The 24,643-nt window shown below is 36.2% G+C and overlaps 1 protein-coding gene across 4 annotated transcripts in view; it reads left to right on the forward strand.

Annotated features, from left to right (window-relative positions):
• Positions 1 to 24,643, forward strand: part of PDE10A (phosphodiesterase 10A) — a 366,309-nt gene that overhangs the window by 193,989 nt on the left and 147,677 nt on the right. Inside the window, exons 1-2 of one of the 4 annotated variants that reach the window (XM_068676943.1) lie at positions 7,150 to 7,250; positions 8,308 to 8,357. The exons of 2 other annotated variants lie outside the window; for them this stretch is intronic. Coding sequence is in view for 1 of the 2 variants with exons in the window: in XM_068676941.1 (XP_068533042.1) it covers positions 7,154 to 7,250 (97 nt within the window). In the remaining variant the exon portion in view is untranslated. Of the gene's footprint in view, positions 1 to 7,094; positions 7,251 to 8,307; positions 8,358 to 24,643 lie in introns of those variants that run through there. One more of the 4 variants, XM_068676941.1, reaches the window with a different exon arrangement.

Consider the following 24,643-nt stretch of genomic DNA (forward strand, 5'->3'; position numbering starts at 1 on the left):
TTTTGTTTTTCTTGTTTGACAACAGTTCTTCTGGTGCTTATGGAGCTGAAGGGGGGAATGGCCAGGAAGCTGAAATATTCTATTTGTATCAAAGTTGAAAAGAGAATGTAAGAACAGCTACCCAATTATATTGGGGAGATATTAAGAAGAAATTCTTTTGTTAAAACACCAAGTGGTAGTGGCTTAAACTTTGTTTAAATATAGAAATGTCCTGCGCTGACTGTACGTTACTGAAGAATGCAGAAGGGATTGGACACAAGTACAAGAATATTCACTAGTTAAGGTACGTCAGTAATTGGAGATAATCTGAAATAATGACAGTGTTGCTTTAGTGATCCAAGCAGAAAGTTGCTGTGGCTTCCAGGGACTTCATTTGTTGTTGTGTTTATTCTTTTCCACAACCAGGTTCCAGACACTGGGAAGCTAGGACCTTTGAATGAAAATTATAATGATGCATTGTTCAGCTCAAGGCCATCAGTGAAATGAATTTAAATGTGCTAGTTTTAAAACCACAAAGTGATATAATGACCAGTTTTGATTAGAACTACTGCTGCCACTTCTCTAAGATAATTAGAGAAGTTTTGCATTGTATTTGGGAGAAATAGCAAGAAAAATGAAGTCAGCAGGTCTACCTTACCAGGGGCCAATGGGGAGGAGAAAAAAAATGTAGGAATAAACAGAGAAGAGAAGATACCCTTCAAATACTTCTAAACTGTATTTGTAATTCATAGTTTTCTGGGCATTTACTATTTTCTGTCTCTTGTCTGTGTTAAGCATTAGAATTTGCAGCTATTTTACTTCACATTTTAATATTGATTTGGCTACAGAAGCAACATAACTTCTTCCTTGTTTTTAGTTACTGAACTACTCACAGGTAATTGTGCTGCAGCCAGTACTCTTGCTTAAGAAGTGAGGTCTTACGCCATACTGAGGGAGAATTTCTGTTCTGTCGAGATGCTTTTCATAGATGTTTTCCTCAAACTCAAACCTGCATCTTTGCTTCAGTTGAGAAATCTTTGTGAAGTTACTTCAGAGCCATTAACCTTTAAAATGATTGTTAGCCCTTTGGGAGGAGTGTCAGTAAAAGGTGAAAATAAGGAGAAATAGATTAGCATGTTTTAAATTGTATAGTAATTATGAAGCAATATATCTTCAGTTTATATGATGGTTACTGATCCCTTTCTATGGTGTTATTCAGAATGTGCATGCTCTTTTACATGTGAAAGCATGAGTATCAGAGGCTTCCTATCTTTTAATGCTACATTATATATGTTCCTTTACTAGTATTTGTCTTTTTATGTTGTTTGGCTGTGAAATTCTGTGTATCAAGGTTTAGTCCTTCAGAATTATCACCTCAAATATCAGCTGATGCACAGTTCAATGAGTCTTTTGAATTCAGTTTTGGAATTTTTTACATTTATTTTTTAGCAGGCTATTACTCTCCCACTCTTGTTTGGTAATAACGCTGTACTAAAAACAAAACAATTAGCTATGTCATAATGAATTATTTTGGTAAAACACTGTAATACAGATACTGTAATCTTAGTGCTGTAATGCTTTCTTTTTGGAGCAATACATAATTTGGGTACCACCCAAGCACTGCCGTCCTAGTTTGTCTTCATATTTTCAGCTACTTTGCAGGGTTTTTGTGCTGAAACATTGTGAGTCTGCTCGTTTACGCACCTGTGACAGAACAGTTTAAATTAAATAAGACAGAGGTCAATAACCTCTGAAAGCCAAGCAGGTCAGTGGGTGCTAGTTCTTCTGACATCTACATGTTCCTGGAGCTTTTTCTTCTCTCTTCACTTCTTCCACTTTTTTTTTTTTTTTTTTTTTTTTTTTTTTGCCTAGTTTTTGTGCTCTGTGGAATCCCTGCTGCCAAATAGGGTGGACAGAGCTCCTGTTGTCTTTCAGTGACCACTCATTAATGTGTCACTGGTCTTTGTAGTTGCTGATTTTCATGAACTCATCTGATACAAGTATTATTGCATCAAATTTGACTGGAAGTGATCATAAAGTTAAAATGCATTAGTAGGGACAGATTTTGTAGTGGAAAAGCCAGTAAGATAATTACTTATCTTTCTTGTGACTTTCCAAAGCCTTTGTGGGGTGTGGGGGTGTTGCATCTTTATTAGTTCTCTTGGTAGCACTGAGGTTATATTAACGATGGCTCTAATTTCTTTGGATTCCCCAAACTTGGCAAAGATACATTGCTTCTGGGAGAGAGGTCAACGCTGTTTTCAGTAGCTTCTTCCTTCTCTAGTATAATTTACCAAAGGACTCTGCAATCAAGTCATTGTGATTGGAAGTGCATCTCAACTGATGTAATGCATTTGTGTTTCCTGGAAACAGAATAAAATTGCAGCTCCGCTTGGTTTAATGCAAGATTTGTCATTGATTTCAGTTGCCATGATATTTACTTCTGTCATTTGATCTTTTTGTTGTAACTGGTTGTTCATGCTTTGTGAATCTGATTTCCTGACATCAGTCCCTCACAGCAGAGTTGAAAGTTTTAATTCATGAAGAGTATTTTACAAAAATAGAGAGATTTTATTTTAAAATATGTCAAAGCCAAATCTGATTTTTAACAAAACTTGTACTTTCTTCCTCTGTGGACAATGCTAAGAAGAGGAGTCAACTTAAATGATACAGTAAAGGGGACTAAATGCATAAAACTGCATGAATTTGATAGATAGGTCTTCAGATGAATTAAATATTTATCTGATATGTATTACTACTAGCAGTGATAAATTTTCTGATGAAGATATGTTGTTTTCTCTCAGTCTGTCTTTGAAACTGACATGCTTTAACTTGAAACAGCATCAACTTGATCCTGTATGCTGTAACAACGCTTTACACAAGGCTGTTGATATATCAGCTATTTTGTCTAAAACTCATTTAATCTGAAGCAGGAACACATTGCATTTCATCACTTGCAGAACTGTTGCACATTCCTCAAAGAATCAAAACAGTAATGTCCAGTGACTTTTGACTTTTAAGACTCTGGAAAATGATGACTTTTAAAATAATTTGTTAATTATTTTAAGTAGCTTTCTCTCTGACTTCAGAAAGTCATACTAATAGATGGTATAACATAAGCTGCTTGTTATTGAAATAGCGCATCTGATTGATTGGGGTGTCCAAATGTTTTCTCTGGTTGCAGTCCTCAGAACACAATGGACAGAAACTTACCTTAGAAGTAACTCATGCAATGAACAATAATATGTAAAGGATTTGTGACCCAAAAATCTTTAGGAGCACTGCAAAGGAACTTTTTTTTTTTTTTTTTTTTTTTCCCCTTGCGATTCAGGTTTATCTTTAGTTTGGACAGGTATCATTGCCGTGGAGTACAGGACAGGCTAGCACTTAGTGACTTTTTCTGATTTTTGTTGTATTAAAGATAATGGTAGGATGTTGGAGTAGGAATGCATACAGCCAATAAGAAATATATATATATATATATATATATATATATATGTTGTTTTATATTTGTTTTATATATATAAATAAAACAAAAAAGCCTGTACTTTGTAGAGACACTTTCATTACAGAGATGTTTTTACAATTCAGACAGACCTGTGGGATGATGTTCTTTAGAACTTACCTTTTTTAAGCACTTCATTTTATCAAATACTTACAGATGCAGATAGGGGGGCAGAAATGACTAGTTGCAAAGGTTATATTCCCCACTTTTTCCATCATAATGGCTTTCTGATGGATCTTGATTATTAAAAATAATGGTAATTGTTCATGTTATTGTTAATTTACAATATTGTTAATACTGTTTTGTGTGTTAATTGTATTGTGTATTGTTAATGTACTGCCTGTATAGCCTGTAAAGGAAGTTTGCAAGCTATTGAATGAATCTTTTGGCAGCTTTGACAAGACGGGAATGGTAACTAGACAGACAGTTGTTTTTACTATATGCCATAGGGCAAAACACTAAATGGTCAAGTTTTTATGTTAAACAGCATAAATTTTGCTGGAGAAAACTTCTAAAAACAGTAGGATAAAATTATTATAATTATTATTAAAAATAAAATGAAGTATGTTTTGGTAACAGCTTAAAGATATTTATTCTGTTTATGCTCATTTCATGCTTATTAATTTTTCCATGCCAAAAATGTATTTGCAACTCAAATTCCTTCAAAACTCCCTCAAAGAATGGCATTCACAGATAAGAATGGGGTGTGCACATGCACACACAAATATATACACACATTTCAAATAGACTTACTATTTTAAACTGGGGTGATATCCCTCTAACTGCATTTATGAATTAAATGAAGATGGGCTTAGTTTTGAATTTCAGGGAAATAAACTTCAAAGGATGCCATCAGGTGGTCTGAACTAATGAGTAAGTCATGTTCAGCTGGTGAAAGCTTTGTTAATCACAGCGTGTTTTCGGATGTTGGTGCACTTTGTTTCTACTTCATAGAAATCTCATGGAAAACAACTTTCATCATGTTAGTTACTTTTGTGTCATTTAAAACACATTAAACCATTAAGTTCTTCACATGGCCTTTCTGTAAAATGATAAGTTGTTACAAGTGTAAGGGTGTGAACAGCTTTTTGTGTTTATAAAGTAAATGGACATCAAGGGAAAGGAGGGCGTTACAAGTGGTCATGGGTTCTTCTAATGAAACTTTTATACAGCTGTGCTGCTCATCTTTCCTTATGTGCGTGTCTGATAGAAAATGGAGAATAACTCTTCTTCATCACCTCCTCCCATGATAAAAAATAGCCATATTTTCCTTGCTGGCTAGCACATTGGGGTACAGGGAGTGGAACATAAGTTTCTGGCCCCTCTCTACAAGAAAGACATCAAAGCCCTGGAGAGTGTACAGAGAAGGGCTACAATGCTGGTCAAAGGCCTGGAACACAAGTCCTGTGAGGAGTGGCTTAGTCTGGAGAAGAGGAGGCTCGGGGGAGACCTTATTGCTCTCTACAACTGCCTGAAAGTAAGGTGTGGGGAGCTGGGGGTTGGCCTCTTCTTACAAGTAACTAGTGATGGGACTAGAGGGAATGGCCTCAAGGTGTGCCAGGGGAGGTTTAGGTTGGAAAGGAGGAGATATTTCTTCTCAGAAAGAGCAGTCAGGCATTGAAACAGGTTGCCCAAGGGGGTGGTGGAGTCACTGTCCCTGGGGGTGTTCAAGGAAAGGTTGGACGTGGTGCTTAGGAACGTGGTCTAGTGTATGATAATGGTGGTAGGGGGATACTTGGACCAGATTATCTTGGAGGTCTTTTCCAACCTTAATGATTCTATGATATATATATATATATATATATATATATATATATATATAAAATTATTCATAACAAAGATTGTGATGTTTTTATGGCACTTGCTTAAAAACAAAACAAAACAAAACAAAAAAAAAAACAACACATCAACACATTAAGTAGCTGTTATAAACAGGGGCAGCAAACATAAAATACATTAGAGGTGCTCTTCTGAATCATAACTTGTATTGTGGGCTTACAACAGTCTTTTTATTCCCCCAGTGTTTGTGGCAAGTATTAAAAATAAATTAAGATCAATGCTGATACTATAGCATTTGGAATATTAGAGCATAGAAATGGGTTTTCAATCAGATAGCTAACTCCCAGTTTGCCTTTGAACCAACTTGCAATGTTCAGGGCTGGTTCATATATGCACATGTTTTAAGTAGCCATCTTATTTATTGTCTTGGCTAATTCTAGCAACATAAATAGCTGCTTGACTCTACTGTGAAGCGTACTTTGAAATATTAACGTGTGCCGGATGTCTTAATAGGAGGAAAACGGAAGAGAGCAAGAAAGCATGTAAAAGAAACAAGATAGAATTTCATAGTTTCCTTGCCAATCAGAAAATAAACAAAGCTGAAAAGACAATTGGGACATCAAAAAATGGAAGGGGCAATAAGAAATTTTCTGGCAAAAGAGGGAGATTAAAAACAAAACAGAAAAAACAACAAAACAAAAATAGAGCATGACACATCAGTTCATATTTTTCCATTGAAGAGACACAGTCCCACCTACTCGAGTTTCTGAAATAAATTCTGCCAGTAGCTGAAATATCAACCTTTGTTCATATTTTTTTTTTTTTTTTGTATGTATGTTAAGAGGACAGTGGGACTGTGGTGGTGTGGATTTTTATTTTTTTTTCTTTTTTCCTGTGTGTGTAAATAAGGCATGTTCTTTATTGCAAATAGCAGCTAGTTTTCTGGTAGATGCTTTTTATGGTGCACTTAGGTTTTAATGCTTCCTTAATCATTTCCTTTGTTGCAGCTTAAAAAGGCATAGGCTGGCCTGCCACTAAGTTTCTAGGCAGCTGAGCTGACAGAGTGGAAGGGGTTTCTTTGCAAGATTTACAGTGCAAAAGGAAGATGGTATTTCTTGGTTTACGCAGGAAGTTTTTACCTATTTGGACCTTAAATCTGTTTTTGAGAGCTTTTAAGATATAGATTCCACATATAGATATGTTCTTACTGAAGAAAGTGAGCTCAACTGCTGGTTGAGTGTGAAAGGACAAAAGAACTTTATAGACAGCCAAGTATCAGAGGGCACAATGTTTCATACCAATAGCATTCTTCACACTTTATACAGCATTGCACTTAAATATTAGCAATGGTATAGGTATGTCTGAGGCTATACTGAATAACAGAGAAGGTATTTGATTTCTTCCTGTTTCCCCTCTTTGTATTGCTGAATTTATTGTTGTGTGATTCTTGTTTTAACTTTTTCCATCTGCCAAACCATAGGGGATGCAGTTGACTGCTATGTACCTTCAACTGTCATCATTAGAACTGTTGCCTCAGGTGGCTGCATGAGGGCTTTAATCTTCTATAAAACTGGTTGTGGTGTTTGCTGCTAAAACTGTAAAGGAAAAGCATCCATTCACCTCTGTGTGAAACTGGATGTCTGACGAACTCGTGAATGTTTCCTCTCAGCTCTGACCAGAGTAAGTAAAGCAGAGTACCTCAGGCAGTCTAATTTCCTGGCTTGATAATAGACTGGGAAAAGAGCCATTTGTTGTCTTCAGGGTTGTCCATATATGGACAAATCTTTTGCTGGGCTGAGTAAAACCAGTCATCTTTCAGAAAAGAATAGAATGTTACAGGATTTTGGAAAGTGAGGGTTTTATAAGCAGAGGTCTAGATTTAAATAATGGATGGTTGTTTGCTTCAACACATTTCAAAACAGCACAGGCTCAGGGTTGTATCCTGGAGGTGTGTTGGAGAAGAATTGCAACTACAGATGTTGGGCATGTAAGTGTGTTTATTCTTACACTAGTTATTTGGCAGTGCTTGTGAAGGACCAATGCTGATGCTAGACAAGACCTGGAGCCTTTCAGTGCCTTTTTTTTTTTTTTTTTTTTTTTGATTAATGACCAGGAAGACGTTTAAGGTGAAGTTAAATACAAGAAAGATTATTTTGGTCTTTGACCATCTGTGGCCCAGTTGTACACTTGTTTATAATTTTATGAAGACCTTTGATAGAATTCCTTGATGATTTGGGAGATCAAGCTAAGCATTATCACATAGGAGATCCAAGAACAGCTAGATAAATTTTGAGTTGACTGCAGAAAACTGTTAGATCGCTTTGAAAGTTTACTTTCATGTATTGTTGTTGTTCTGATGGTCCTGAAGGTAACAACGTTTTGGGGCAAATTAAAGCTTGGAGCAGTTTTATTTTTTCTCTTCTTACCTATTGTCTTTGGGCAGAGAAGGTAGATAAGAGAAAGTAGGTGAGATATATGCATTTATAATTGCATATATATATTTATATAAAGGGAGGTGGGAACAAGCAGTTGATTGCTTTAGACATCACTGAAAATTCCAGCTGAATTTCTTACACAGAAATAAAGCAGATTGCTTAGATTTGACAGATGTTTGAAACTGAATGGTGACTCTCCTTGATGATAGAAGTCTTCCCAAAAGAGGTGAAATAAACTCAGATATATTTTTATTGTTTTAGAGGTTGGTTCAAAAAAGGTTGTCAAAATACCTTTGGCTGCTGAAAGTATTGAAAGTTCAAGAGAGGGAGGGGGAAGTGGATATTGAGTAAGAGAGCACTTTTCCTGTGTTTGAGACCAGGGTGTTATAGTATGGTGCCCAGACTGACTGTGTAATCAGACTAAACTTCAAATAATTTTGTTTGTTTGTTTGTTTTGTTTTATCTGTTTTTTTTTTTTTTTTTTTTTTTTTTTTGTGTGTGTGTGTGTTTTGTTTTGTGATTTTTTTTTAATTGTAAAAGAACTCTCTCTTTTCTGGTTTGCCTATTACATTTAGCAGTGAGTGTCTCAGTTTCTTTTTTGCCTTATAGTGCGTTCATCTTGCAGAGCTGATTTAGGATGCTTTAACAGATCTTCAACTGTAAGAACTATTATTGTCTTCTTCTGTGTTGCATTTTAAATTGATCATGTTTAAGCCTTTTCCTATTTTTACTGTTAGAGCTTTTGTGGAAAGCAGAAGACAATACAGCAAAATGGTATCTTACTACTACCACCTGCTTTCAGAACTACATAATCACTTTTGAATAGAAAATCCCTGTCCGCTGATAGTTCTGTAGCAAACATTTGATCATTTTTTCATTGGGGGAAAGTTGATGTTAAGCTTTGTTCAGCTATCAAAAAGCAATTGGCCCAATAAAATCATTTTTTCCCCCTTTTACACAAGTGTTTGTCGGAGGGGAAACTTACAGTAATAGTTTAATTTTTCAAAGAGAACGAATACGAAGATATACATAAATAAAAATAAGGTGTGTATTTATTTTTGTCATTCTTTTAAAATTTATACATTACATTTCTTTTCCGTACATTGCACCAATGGGTTATATAAAGTAGCTCAATTAAACAATGTATTAACTATTGCTGAGCAACAGGTTGACTGTATTCCACCTCCAGCACAACCTCTTTTCTAAACTAAAAATTATGTGACATGTCCGTGGGAAGCATTTTGTTTAAAAAATAGCCAGAGTATGTTAGTGTTTTCCGTTGGGGGAAAAAAAAAAAAAAAAGCAGACATAAGAATTATCTGCATCTGTTGTCTATATATTGTCTCACTTATGTTTCCACATTGTGTGTAGTACTTTCTAGGATCTGTTTTTGTTCTGTCCCCAGCAACTTAACTCTCTTGTGTCAATTTCTCTATCTCCTTACATCTCTCTTTGAATGTCCTCCTAGCGATCTCCTTACTCAATGGTAATGACATTCATTCACTCAACTGTCCTATAGGAATCCTTGATGGTGGTGGTGATGGAAGGGGGGACCCAACATGCATTTACCGATACTTTGCTTCCAAATAAGTGTCTGAAAAATGGCATGAAGATTAGGGCCTGCTGAACAGATCTGGCAAATTGTGGTGGAAATAATGGAAAGTTTTGCTTTAAGAATATTTCATCAACTATTGAAAGACATCAGATGGATGCAGATGAAGAATCACTTTACTCTGGGCCTATTCAATCTGTTCATGATAAATGTGTCTGTAAAATATAGCTAAGATTTATGTATTACACTGTTTTGAGATGCTATCTTGAGTTTTGGTTATTTATTAATGTTATAAATTTGATCCTGCTGAACTGAGCCTACTTGGAAAGACAACCAGAATTTTTATTTCATGAGAAAAGGATTATGGACTGTCGGATATAGTTATGGAAAGATAGGATAAGTGTGGTTATGAAATGCTATGATTCTGAAATAGGATCTAAAAAATAAATCCAACATACTTTAAAAACACAAATGACAAGAGGAATATTACATTCTTTCCCATGCTTAAATAATAGTGGGTCATTCATTGTTCTTGTTGGCTTATAACTGATTTTGTAGATTGAACTACTAATCCTGTTTTTTTTTTTTTTTTTTTTTTACCAGTATTGAATCTGTTAGAAGAGTCTTAATTTAAACCATATTGTCTTCCCTATATTTAGTCACCTGCGTTTTTTCCCTAGTCTCATAATGGTTAACAGACACACCTTTGCCTTCTTCACTATTTAACCTAGTTAGAAATAACAGAACCTTAGTCAGAAAAGACTGAAGAATACATATGTTCATGATCTGTGTGATCTAGATTATGAGCTGCTACATTTCACATATAGAGTACTTCCAGTGAACATGTTCTCCATTTCCAGTGACGTGACACAATTTATAATTGATCTTTTCTTTTCATCTTCAAACTGTCCTTTGTTAGTATAAATATGCTTTGCTTTGTGTTCACTCTTTGTTGCTTTATTGTTGTTTCTTGCTAGATAAGCTAAATGAGAATCGTCCAAAGCTTGCCTGCATAGCAAAAAAAAAAAAGGGGGGGGGGGGGGGAGCAAACAAACAAAAACCACAACAACAAAAAACCACCACAGAACCAATATTATAATAAGCAAGAGCCATACCTTACTCTCAGTGTAACTTCATTGTGAAGCTTTCACTGACTGCTGGGAGCTGGGATGAATTCCTTGATGGCTACATCCAGGTCTGATACAGACTGCCTCTTTATGGCATGGTAAGAAGTTTGTAGGGTGGTGTTAACTATTTTGCTGGGGTTTAATAATTTGTGTTTCAGTGAGAAGTCTTTTTTTTTTTTTTTTTAACATTTGCTGGAATGCCATGTAAGACAAAATAATAAAAATCATGTCTGTATTGCAATTGATTTTACCCCTAAATAGTTTTTTTTTTTTTCTCAGTAAATCACTGTTTCTACCTTCAGCAGGTGCAGTGTGTTCTGATGTTTTATGTAACCATAGTCACTGTTATTTACAAGTGTTCTGCTGTTGACTGATAACAAATTGCTATTCCATCTTGTAATGTATTCCATTATTAACACTATAAAGTTTAGTGCAACTACTGCACTGATAAAAGCATACTGAAACTTGGTGTTATCTCACTTTTTCCTGGAGTAGTTAAGTAGAGAATTCATGAAGTATCACTGGCAGATATTTCAATTAGGTGTTTGGTGTTATTAACATTAATGAATTCTGTTTCCTTTTTTTTTTTTTTTTTTTTTTTTAGGCAGTTTATTAATAGTTTTTGATATACAGATACTCTGCTGTGAAGTTACTTTAAAGTGTTGTGAACTCTACAACCTATCGTGTGGTAAATGTTTAGCTGTAGAAGCTCAGTTATCCAAGGCTGCCTTTGACTTCCATAGTATAACTAACTGTTACAAAAGCAGTAATCACTGAAATAACGGAATTATGGAATCATAGAATTATTTAGGTTGGAAAAGACCTTCAAGATTGTCAAGCACCAACCATCAACCTGACTGATAGAATCACATCACTAAATCTCACTACCACATCCGCATGTCTCTTAAGTATCTCTCCATGGATGGGATTCTGCCACTTCCCTGGGCAGCCCATTCCAATGCTTGACCATCCTCTCCATGAAAAAATTCTTCCTGATATCCAATCTAAATCTCCTTGGTGTAACTTGAGACCTTTTCTTTACATCTTTTCATTTGTCACCTGAGAAAAGAGACTGATACCCTTCTTGCTGCAACCTCCTTTACTATCTAAGCTTTTTTCCACCATTTTGGGGAGTGTGAAGAGGGAGGCAATGTTGCCTAAAGAGCCTGAAAATGATATTTTACTCAATTCACTCTGACTTGAGATCTTGTCTGTTACTCATGACCTGCTTTTGAAACAGGTTTCCTTGAGCTTGCATGAATGATGTTGTACTAAAAATACACATAATTCACTGTAATATGAAAATTTTAGTTTGCATATAGCCTTGCTGATTTATATACTTCAAAATTCAGTGTACTTTCTAATTCTGAAATTGTGTAATGCTTAGGTGCTTGCCATCTTCGCAAGATCTGAAAGTTCTAGCTGTGATGGAGGACTTTCTTTTCAATACCGTTTCTTCTGACAGAAGTTAGGAAGCATACAGCTATAAACCTTTAAAACAGAAGGAAGACTGCAGTGTTCATTAATGGTACCATATATAAAATCAACAGTACACATAAATTAAAGAGAAAATAATGATTCCATATTCTTTGTATTAACTGCTATGTCATATGTACTAAGATCACAGCTTCATGGAGGTTAAAAAGAGTGCACGTTTTCTCATTCCATGATAAACTTTGTGTGCCCACTAAGATAGAGGTCCTTAGGATGGTGTGGTACATGCTGATGTAATTAAAAATGATAATGATGACATAGGCACAGGAAAGTGGGGTTAGGTTGGAATGATGAGTCTGAAGTTAGTGTGTCCTAAATTTTAAATTTTGGCATTGCACAACTGAGCAGTGATGACATAGATGAGGTTGTTGTTGTTGTTTTGTATTAAACATCCCTTTTTAAAAATAAATTTAAAAAAAATAGAAAACTGAAGAATGAGCACAATTTAATTACATGGCTGCTATAAAAAAATACTCAGATATTCCATTCATAAAAAGGGGCCTCTTAAACTAGCAGCACATGGCATCGTTTGTTAACAGAGGTTGTGGGGTGAAACTTCAACCCAATTATCCCTTAAATCCCTTAGCTTTAATCCCTTAAAGCTATAATTGTGGATACTGTTATCCAATTGTCCATTTTGGAGAAGTTTTTGACTAGATGGTTTTATTTTATTTTATTTTTATTTTGAAATATTGTCTAGTGATTTAGCAGTAATTATAGTAAGAATAATTGCATGTGATGCCTGCTCGTATTCATTTGGCTCTGTGAAGACAAATATCAATGATAAAAGAAAAAAGCTAAACAGCAATTGGACCATGGTGACCTCATGGTTTGATGTTTTAGAGTAACCTGACATATAATTTAAGCCAGCATATGCTGAACAGTGTTGCCATTTCTGAGATCTTCTGCTTGCCAATTTAAGGGTGGGCAAGGTAAAACATTTCCCAATGAAGGATTGTGTTATGTGCCTAGGAACAACAGGGGAGGCTTTGTGGGGAGGGGAGTAAATAGTTGAATCTTCAGTTGCTCTAGAGATGCTGGCATATTGAGCTCACATTCTGCATTGAGCTAGCCTCAGGCTGGGCAAAGTTAGCTTTGGTCAGCTCTTGGGTGAGAGAGTGAGTGATTAAATAGCCTCATGAGACTGAACGCTGGGACTAATAAAACTTTTTTTCCCCTCTGTTTTTGCCTTGTGGCTGCCCCTCCACTCTATAGATGCTCTTGTAGGTTGTAAGGGTGCAGGTCATGTTGCAGGCACAGGTACATTCTCTTTTCTAGAAGGTAGATCATTTGTAAGTACTATATTGTGATCTCAAACAGATTAAATCCCTGTATGAGGTGAATATTTGCAGTTGTAAATTAAAATAACTTCTCACATATGTATATTTGTACGTATATTATTTACTTATTTATTTATTAATTATTTATTAATTTATTTTGAAAATCATGAGAAACAATGTTGTTTCATGACAAGGTAAATGGCAATTTCTGTCCTTTTACACACTCTGAACTTAACAACTCTGTACCTCTTCCCCAGCATAATGCTTTTGGTCTTCTCCTGTGTCCTCAAATACTTTCCTGCCATGTCCCTAACAGCTGTGAGAAGATGTAGCACATGACAGGACTGAATGTGTGGGCTGCTTGGCTGCATCTGTGCTGATTGACTGAATCCTGGGCAGGCAAGAGAAAATCTGCAGCTTTTTTAACCATGACACTCCAGTTTATTCATTGGCCATAAAACTATCAGGAATGCAGTTGTCCTTGACATCTCTGGTCTGGCATTGGCTATAGTTGAAATTGGCTAATGAGCCAGAAGTTATTAAGGAACAAAAGTGGTGAGGCTGCTAATCTGGCCAGTCAGATGGGAACTGAGCTGAAGGTGTGAACAGTGTGAAGCCTGGGTGTCTCCTTTTGACTCTTCCAGGGGCTCTGGCTTGCACAGGATCCTTCCAGACTTGCCTAAGTCTGATGTGGCAAATGGATATTCATTCTTTCTTGCCTCCACTCCACACTCCTATGTTGTGGTATTTGCACCCCTGATCTCAAGCTACAGGGCAGCATGGAGTTGCTGCTTTCCTGCCTGAGGATGCCTGGTGCCAAATGCTGCAGGTCAGCAGAAAGACTGCACCTGTGATGCAGAGTGGATGTGAGAACGTTGCAGTGTAACAATTTAAAATCTGCTTATCCTCTGCTGTTGCATGACCTGGTGTACTGAGAGGCATGCCTAATACGTGACTTCAAGGACGTGTGTTTCACATGATTAAATGGACTGGAATTCTGTTAGCTTCAGAGGTAGCCTATCTGTAATCTTGTTTTCAGTCCCTATCCACAATACTTGTTTCAGTTTTTCCATTAAAGATGTGCATGGATATTTAGGTTGGATATTAGGAGAAATTTCTTTACTGAAAGGCTTGTGTGATATTGGAATAGGCTGCCCAGGGAAGTGGTTGAATCACCATCCCTGGAGGTTTTCAAGAAATGTGTAGATGTAGAACGTAGTAGCATGGCTCATTGGTGGACTTGTCAGTACCAGGTTAACGGTTGGACTAGATGATCTCAGGTCTTTTCCAACCTGAATGATTCTATGACATAAAATGCTGTTTCAGGCAAGAGCTGGATGTGCAAGGCTTCCCAATATATTGGTGGAGGATGGGAATTGGTGCTCAGCAGACATGTGGTCAAGTGCCTGGAGTTTTGTGTTGCAGGGAAGGAGATATGGAAAATAGAGCAAGTACTGTGATGAGAAGCGGAATTGTAGGGCAAAACAGTTTGTGCTAAACATTCACCACTGATCCTACATGTCTTAGTGGGTTTACTTTGGTATGGCTGCATTATAACAGTCTGGGGACTCCTGGAGTGCGTCTTCCCATGTAGCTCAGCCTGAAGGGAGCCTCCATTTACATCCTCTGAGGTGGCTCCATGTTATGAACCAAAGTGCAGTAAGCGCAGTGTCTGCATTGATGAGTTGCAAGGATGGTGGTGCTGGGCCCAACTGCATGAGTGCTAGGCTGAAAAGAGTTTGGGAAGGGCCATAGTGAAGGCTTCCAGAGCCACAGTAGGTTGGGGGCCTGTGCCCCATGCCAGCGTTGTCTGAGCATGCTCCACATTGCTGCTCAACCCAATCCCTCACACACTTTCTGCCAGCTGAATGGCACGAGTGCGGGACCAGCCCTGTGTCCTGTGATGATGTCCTTGACCCCTGATCCACCACTGGGGTGGCATAAAGCAGTGTGTCAGAAAGGATCAGAAGGTGATATCCAGACCCATTCATAGGTAGGTGGGGAAGCTTGGGTGAGAAACAATGAGTGTGTGGGCAGCACTAAACGGGCATGAGTGTCTTGAATTAAAAAATGATGGAAGTTCAGTCCTTTTGAAGGATAAAATAAGGAAGAAAGCTCTTACGTATTGAAGTTCAGGGCTGTTTTTTGCCTTATATGCATCTGTTGCCTGAGTGGACAGGCATAACTGCATTTCAAGTTCTTTCAGCCATTGTGGTTTGTTAATTGGAAAATTAATGTTTGCTGCTGATGAGAAGACAGTTCAAAAGCCTATTAGCTGAAATAAGTACATACTTTCTCTGCTTTCTATTTCTGGGAGGCTCTCTAGGTCCTAAGTTATCTCTGTGGATTTAAGAGAAACTTTTTACTTGTCTGCTTTAAAATAATCAGTAAATAAATAAATAAATAAGTTCCAAGATTTGGTAGCTGTGAGGATGCCAAAGATCAGTGGTATTGGCAATTAGCCCTCAGCAGCAAAGTTGGTGGATGCATCTCAGAGAAGTACTTCAACTGATGACAGGTTTTGGCAGGTATTTGCAGACCACCAGATGATACAAAGACAAAAGTAGGGCAAAGTGAGGTGTCACTGAGAGAAAGCTTATGAGAAATGAAAGAAGAAAACACAGAGCCAGCCAGATCTTGGTAGATAGAAAAATGAATCTTTTGTGTGAGGAGAAAAGAGCTGTTGCTGAGTAACTCCATTCAGAGCCTTGGCTTCCTATAGGGAAGTTAGCAAGATTTATGGTGAGAGGGAAGGTGTTAGCTCCTTTGGGGGAGAAAGGTAGAGTCGGTCAGCTGAATGGGATGAATTATCCGCTTATCTAGGATTAAAAACTTTGGCATTTTGTTTAGAGACCGTGGAACTTAAAGTGATAAACCTTTGCTAATAAGCATGCCTCACTGGTTCAATTGTGGCTGATTTTTTATTTATTTATTTAATTTTTTTTTCTGAAGAAGGTTCAGTTCATGTTCTTTGCAGAAGTCAGTTCAATGGCTTTAAACTTCATAACTACTTCATAACTGTTACTATTTCAATTTCCAAAAGGAAGGGTATGTTTTGTAATTTGGTGTTCCAGGTTTGCATTTTTTTTCCTATTTAAACTTTATTTGCCTTTCAGACTTTTTAATTAAGCAAAAGAGAAAGCCTTCAAATTTTTTTCACTCTGAAAGGGGTTTCTGTCCCTGAACTCTCTTCTTCCACCTGCCTCTGGACAAGATATAGTTCGCATATGTGCTTGACTGACTTGTCACTTCCACCAATGCCAATTGCCTACTATTGCATGGAGATTAATAAATAATTTATTTCTTCCATCAAATGTGAAAAATTTTGAGATGCAAAGGACAGTATCAGCTTGTAGTCATGTATAGCTTTTGAGCAGGGAAAGTCTTGCAACACCAAAGAAAAAAGGTTTCCAGCTGAAATCCAGTATGTTACTGGAACTGGTTTGGCCAGTGCCTGGCTTGCTTTCTGTGGGTCTGTAAAGAAGTATTATCTTAGCACAATATTAAAGGCTAGTGTGCTGTTGAATATTGAAGTCATTAAGGTGAAAACCAAGGGCTCGTTTATTTTTTTCATAAACATTCATATGAGTTTGCATGCAAGTGTTCACATGTAACTGGTCTGCAGAAAACAGTTGGTTTCTAGTCTGTTCTATGTACATGCACATGTATGCCTATGTTGAGAACCCCAGGGAAACTCTGTATCTATGCCGCTCTCTGTGGTGAAAACACCTCTGTGTCACTGAGCTTGAACAAGCTACTTTCTCTTTTCCAATTAGAGATGGTTGCTTGTTAGCAAGTAATTCTACTCTGCACGACAATTTAGTATGATGCACAATGCAGGAACAGTAAAGAAATGTAAGGAGGGTGGTATTCTGAAGTTAGTCAGAATAAAGTCTCTAAGAAATAGTAGGAATGATCATATGGAGGAGGAAGGACAAGTTGTAGAGGGTTGCAGAGCTCAGGAAGCAGGATAGCTGGTTTATATTTTTGGAGTGAAACTTGATGAAAGGAAGGGAAGAAATTAGGATGTGTGATGTTTGTAATCCAAACAGAAAAAAGTCAATAAGAGTTGGAGGAATGGAAAGTTAGTGGTGTTTTATTTAATTCTATTTTTTTAATTATTTTTGCAAGGATTCCCATCTGAAACTAATACATGAAAGAGAAAACAACAATAGCTATCAGTGAAATGTTAAACATTGAATAGTCATTTTCCATAAGCTCTGGGGCTCTGCTGAAGCAACTTCATCTGACAGCATTTGTTAAACAAAACTAATTCCAATTTGGACTGCTTAAATTGGGCAATGCTTTGGCTGTTTGCCCATCAAAATGCAGCATTTCCTAATGTTTATGGTTGCACCTGTTACATGCAGCTGCAAATATGTAGTGCAGTAACTCATGGATTTCATTTAAGTAAAGATGTTTGAAATACGAAAGACTTTCTTGTTTCCAAGTTTTTGGCATTGACAAAAGTGATAAATGATAGATGAGAGCAGTAACACATAGTGATTATCTTCAGTTATAACTCATGATCTTTTTTTTTTTTTTTTTCCAAAGGCATTTTAGTATAGAATAGCTAAAAAAAAGTAGACCTTGCCAGATTGTATTAACATGCTAGGTAAGAATTATGGATAACTTTTCAAAGGCTAAAGAAGAAATATTATTTTGATGAGGATAAAAAAATACTTTTAACTTGTATGTCTTAAATTTCAAGCAGGCCTAACCCTGCCTTTTGGCCAAAGAAGTCTGATCAGGGCAGGACCAGATGAGTAATGTTTGTGGTGGTTCAAATCCCTAGCGAACCATTCTGAGCAGCTGCAATTTCTAGTTATTGGAAAACTCAGGTTTTGACTAAGACAACAGCTGGGGTCTGGCAGGTTAGGAATAATAAAACAAACTAGCATTATCAGTTTGACAATGGCAACAACTTTACATGTTGACTAAGAAATTCTTAATTCCTTATTCCAGTTCTGCTTCTCTGCTAAAGGCAGAAAAAAAAATTGGCAGAAAAAGAAATCCTTTGGATACAATTCACCATTCATTGTGTGGTGTTCAGGAGTAACACAGTAGAATTAACTGCTATTTTTTGTATTAAAGCAAAGAAACAATTTGTGTGTGTTTGTATGTGTTTTTCTTAGGTCTGTCTAATCCACTGAGTTTTGTGCATGGTTTCTTCTGAAAGCCTTGCCCTCAGACTAATGTTATATGCATTATAGAAATGCCTATGGGGTTGCTCTACTAAACTTCTGGGGTAGATGGTGGAATATAAAGCAAACCCAGCTTTGAAAAGCTCTCCTGCTTGTTATTTTAAACTGTTCTAATCCAAAACATCTGGTAATTAAGAGAATCATGTAACGTTATTTTGAAATCAATAAATTAGTAAACAAGCAACAATGAAAACAACCAAAAACCCTATACTGCTCTGTTTAAAAATGAACACTGCTTGAGTTTTACTTTATAATACTATATTTCATAAACTTCTAGCAACAGTATCAAATATAAGAAGAGACATATAATGGATATGGGAAAGCATGTAGACAGGGCAGTATTTCAAAGGCCAGATCAAAAACAAATGTTGAAGCTTTTGGGTGTTATTCCTGAGGTCTCATAGTATTTTCATATGCTCACCTTCTGTATGCACACCTGCAAGAACAGAAGGGAAAGTTTATTTAAAAACAAAAACTTTTCCAGGACATAAAATAGTTTGCTTTCTGAAATGCACTTGAAAATATACATAATTCCTGCCAGTACTGTAGATGTAACTTCATGTATTTCTCAGATTCTGGAAGGACTGCACACAAAGTTGAGACTAGATTTCCCATTCCTGTGCTTCACCTACTGATATAAATTGTGGTCATAGCAGTATGGGCTGGGCTGGAAGGACAAGCAGGACTACCTGTGTCTAATCTTAATGTCTTCTGCTTTAAGTAACAGAGTAATAACAGAGGAATACTTTGTTTATGTTCTATGTCTCATGTCATTTTTCAGCTGTGGTCACATTTTTCTTTTCTGTTGGGCTATCAGAATTTGAGTGCTATGAGCAATATAATGGCTCTACTACTATTGCTACAACGGTTATCCTAATGGCTCCTAAAAGGATAGTGGACTTCATGGGGATGCAGGAGGAACAAACAACCTGGCATGTATTGACAGACTATCACGGAGAAAATGGTCTGCATTGTGCTGAAGTAACACATAGAAGACACATGAGGCTATAGAGGATATATACATGCGTTTAGTTTTTCCTGGTTACACTGTGCCAACTGTCTAAATACTTCTAGACGTTGCCACTAAGACTGTGAATCAAACTATGGGCACAGTAAGAAGCCCTACTGCAAACCTAATCTGATGAAAGGGTAGGTCTTTCTTTACTAGCAGATGCATCTGTAGAAGTTCTTCAGTACACATAATGTTGAAGTCTACAGTTTAAAGTAATAATAATAAAGTAGTGCTACTACTATAGTGTTCAACAACACACGTTTTGACCAATTAATGCAAGCAATGCTTTTCTAAGGTTTACTAACAAGAGTAGTAATACGTGGTCTTCATAAGTGTAAGTTTTACTTGGAGTGTATTTTGTGCTGTTGAATCTATTACTGGAGAGGAACAACTCTAAGTGGCAAGTATTTGTAATTGGGCTCCTTTAGTTATTGAGTTACTGCACTAGGTGTGCTTATGAAACTACCTTCTTGTTTTTTTTTCCCTGTTGTTTTTTTTTTTTTTTTTTTTTTTTTTGTGACATCTTGAAGAGAATCTTATCTACTTTCCATTTCAAAGGACTACTTTAAAAACTAAATCGTCGTACTTAATTCAGTGCTTGTTAGAAAGGAGGACTAGTCTACTAGTTAGAGTCCTACTTTTATCCAGCACCATCTTGTCTAGCTAGCACTTCTCAGGACTCCTAATACAGTTTGTTAGTCTATGTCGTTGTTCAAGTGTCTTGGAATGTGCTTTTGTGAGCCTATGATGCTTGCTCTGGGTCCTGATAACTGCACAGTAACACCCTCGTGACTGTGTGTTGTGTTATTTAATTTTCCTTCGTATTTTCAGCCTCTGTTCAGTGATACTTCCGTGCAGTTTTTTTGAAGCACTAATGCCACAATATACTCCTACAGCATTGCTACATTAAATTAATTACAGGTGACAACAGAACTATTCATTAGGCCAAAGAAATTAAAGTGAAGCATAAATCCACTTGATTCTCCATTCTTAGTTATATGTTAATCTCAAGATTTTTTAACAGATGTGTCACTACATAAATGTTACTGCTTTTCAGTTACCAAGTGTACAGTCTAGCAGGTTAGAAATGGGCTTTGGTAGTCAGTTTGTTGCTGTTGGTTTGTTTGTTTGTTTGTGATAAAGCTAACAACCCCCAAAATGCAGCTCAGAATAAAAATCATAACAATATTATACATTTTATAAGCCAAGTAATGAGTGAGCAGGGCAGACACCTTACATATTTTTATTCATGCTTTTGTATTGAGTATTCTTGAGTAACCTAACATTTCAGGAATTTGGGCAGTTCTGATTCTGGTCTTTCATTATTACTACTATTCATAACAATCAAATGTTTGGGTCTAGTTAGCTTTTAAAAAGTATAGGGGAAGATAACCTTAATTAAGGTAAAATATACATTTAGAAAGTTCTTATTTAGTATCTATAGAATCTGAATCAAGCTTGCAGCTTTCATGCCACTAATTCATCAGTGCTGTACCACAGAAGCAATTGATCATTGGCTACTTATCAACACATTTTAGCTTTAAAAGGCTAAAGATTAAAAAAAAAAATAAGGTCAAAACAAAGCATTGAAGTCTTTACAATGAAATTAATTCAACTTACTTAACTATGATTCTTTTTTTCCTTGCATGCTGACTCAGTACAATTTATTTGATGATTCTGACAGAAAAAACAAGACTTTTGTTTTCATATTCTTGCTTGGTTGATTGACTAATGGAATTATTCACCATAGATTAATCACAGTATTCAGCAGCCACTCCTTCATGTGAAAGAGTTCCAAGAAAAAATCTAAAAATAAGTGAATGGCATAACTGTCTTTTGGTTTGCCATACACGTTTTTCTGGTCAAGCTCCTTAATGTAGTCTTTCATACAATGGCCACTTTAGAGGAGGGGAATTGAGAGATTTAGGCCTGTATTCTGATATATAGCTGTACATTTTACATTATTCTGTGCTAGAACGCCCCTCCTGACTATTTTGGTGTATATATATGTGTGTGTACATGTATATATTTCACCACTTTCATAAAGCAAGCTAGCTGTTCCAACAAATGGGCTGAAGAAGTCTTCAGTGGGTACCAGAATGTGACATCTGGAATTGCTGGTTCCTACTGAGTGGTTTGGCCTTTCTAATTTCCTCAATGTCTCATGGGATGATGATGTCAGAAGTGGAAATGGAATTTTGTCCTCTGGAGCAAGTCTATTTTTATTAACAAAAATGTTATAATTAAGGCTTCATCATGGTTTCCACTTAAAGTTCTTGGTTTAGATGCTCATTGCTCTCTAGAATTTGGAGCTGTTTAGGTAGCAGTTCCCAGGCTTTTCTTCTGGCTAGGAATGATTATTTTGGGAATTTGCATTAATATTTTTTCCTGGGAGGAGAGACAGGGAATAATGGCAGTGACTTTTTATTTTTTAATTATTATTATTAACTCTAAAGCAAAACTGTGTCAAATGTTAAAACTTGTACTTACTAAAGAGATACCTGTGGAAGTGTTTCATGTTTTGATTTGACTACATTACAAACTTTGAAAACCAATGCATGTGCAGGATTCTCTGAAGCACTCATTTATGAAGTATATAAAGTGAGTAGCTAGAGAGGGTCTGCTGCTTATATGTTTCAGTAACTTTTTAACAGATAAGCATTTTCATGTTTCACATCTCAAGATCAGGTATTGAAAAATATAAAGTTATGCTAACATGATCTAAAATTCTACTACAGTTTTTTAAAAGTTAGTTAAGGAAGTACAAATGGGAAAAAAAAATATGTAGATGTACATATTCTTATTTTTGGAAGTCTTCCAATTTGACCAGATGCAAAACAGATTCTCACCAATGGAGGTCTGTCTTCAAACTAAAATTCAATTTGTTAATCATTCAGTTCAGTACTTCAGGTGCTGTTGACAGCTTTTTCTTTCTATTCAAGTATACTTTATTTTACCATTTCTGAAAGTATTAACTTGAACTATTTATCTGTAAGTCTGGTCTCCATGGGTTGTAAATGTTTTGATAAATGTGTCTCGAACAGTGAATATTAAAATTAACTGAAAATGTCTTTTTTCTGATACATGAGTAATCTTATGAATTGTCAGTTCAGAATCTGATTTGAAGTTAATGAGTTGAAAATAATTTCAGCCCTTCTAAAATAATTTGAGAATGCTGGATCTTCATGCCAGTTGGGAACTTCGTGTCTCTCTTTTGTTTTAAATGCTACTGCTGTCTTCTTGTGCTACTGCTCATCCTTGTGAAGGATGTATATGAACCAGGACCGCTGTCTACTTCAAGGAGAGGACTAACAAACTATGGCCAAAGTGGAGCCAAATAGCCATATTATTTTAATTAAATAATGCTGCAGCTTTTAATTTCAAATTTTAATTGAAAGGCTTTTTCCTTAGATGAGCAAAACCCAAAGGTTTACCATTTTTCTCCTCTTACAGCCACTGACACCACTCACACCTAAATTATAGGAGAATTGCATTCCTTCTGCTGATTTAGGTTCTTCAGTTATAGTAGAGGAAATGCTGGAATCTGGAAACCTGAATGCAAATACTGACAATATGTGATGATATCAGTTATTTTAATGTTTTTAATGAGTTTCTTTTCAATATAGTTTCCCCTTATAAATAGAAACTTAAGTTGGGAACTTGTTTTTTGTATGAAATCATTATTTAAAGAACATTCCTGCTCAATTTCTTGTTCTCCTGTGAGAATCCTGGTCTCAGTTGGTTGCTGAAGGCAAGAGAGAGATGTTGTCAACATTAGAGAAACATATTTCAACAGGGAAAGCAGACAGTGTCATCTTCTACAGAATTTAGTGTGAGTTAGGAGAAAGCAAAGCATATGAACATCTTCTGAAACAAAAAGGCATCATCTTCTTTCTGAAGACATCAGGTTTGATAATGAAATTTGTGTTTGATCTAAACTGTAGATGTTATTCATACTGACAGGAAAAGATCACTGTCATGATGTACCAGTGCTCTGCCTCTGAAACAGTTTAAACCTTTGCATTTGAATATAATAATTGCGATACTCTTCTCGTGAGAAGTTTATTGTTTTCTTGTGGAATAGGAGGCTTTGATTTGACTCTTGTTCATGTGACAAAATAACACAACGCTGGTGTCTATAACCATGCAGAAAAAACTAACGTGTTGCCCCTGTGTGCTATGAATACCAAACTAGATCTTGTTTGTGGAGTATTTTCTTCCTTCCCTCCCCTCCCCTTCCTATTCTTCTCTATTTATTTATTTATTTATTTATTTATTTATTTTTCTTCCCTGAATGTGAAGGTGTTTGTTAATGAAAACCTTGTAGCTCAGGTGTGGAGAGCTGCTCAAAGAATGCCACCTCACAGGTTTCATATCTCTGTCTTGAAGAGGTTTTCCTACCTAGAGGTGCTCAACAGCTGCAGAAGAAGGAGTTTTTTTCAATCAGCAGTTCTTTCCATGCAGGCTGGACTGGCTTTGTGTCTGTATGGAACTGTAGATTTAACCATAACAATTAGAAATCTATGGATCAGAGCAGAAAATACACTTAGGATTTAAAATGTATAGTTTTCCAGACTTTTTGCAGTCATGGACTACTGACGTATGTAAAGGCTTAGGAACATCATCTGAAAGGTACTAATGCATTTGCTGAGAAACTGCCAGTGTTCTTTTAAAGAACTTTTTAATACTCCCTCCTAATCCATAGTGTCATACAGCACATGCATACAGTACTATTGGTGTGTACTCTATGTAACTTGTAAAAATGGATAAACTTTGCAATTTAATATTTTATTAATCTTAATTTATTTTCTGGTGGGAACTTTAATACTGTATTAAAAATAACACTACTGTGTAAATCATTTTTGTGTGAGAAATTTCGCAGGTGTTTAGTGTTGATTATTTCTGTAAGACTATACCATATTCATGCTTTCCAGTGCAGGACAGTTGGTATTAGATTTGGGGAGTGAACATTGTGGTGAGGGTAGAATGTGACACGATGAAGTTAAATCCGAGTTGAAGTCAGAATGATTATATACAGAAATGAGTGGAAGAATTCATGGGCATATAGTAAATGTGTGTGGTGGGATTTTGTTTGTATGTTTGTTTGTTTTTTGGTGTGTCATTCTTTCCACAATGTGATTTCTTTCACACATGTAAACAGCACTTCTGTCGAGGTGGGCTGCAACTTTGTTATATCTTCTTAATTATCCCATTGAATACATGACTTCAAAAACGAATATCCACAAAATAGCATTATTGGCCAAAAAAAAAAAAAA

This window comes from Anas acuta, chromosome 3 (genome assembly GCF_963932015.1).
Source record: "Anas acuta chromosome 3, bAnaAcu1.1, whole genome shotgun sequence".
In the NCBI taxonomy this organism is placed as follows: domain Eukaryota; kingdom Metazoa; phylum Chordata; class Aves; order Anseriformes; family Anatidae; genus Anas; species Anas acuta.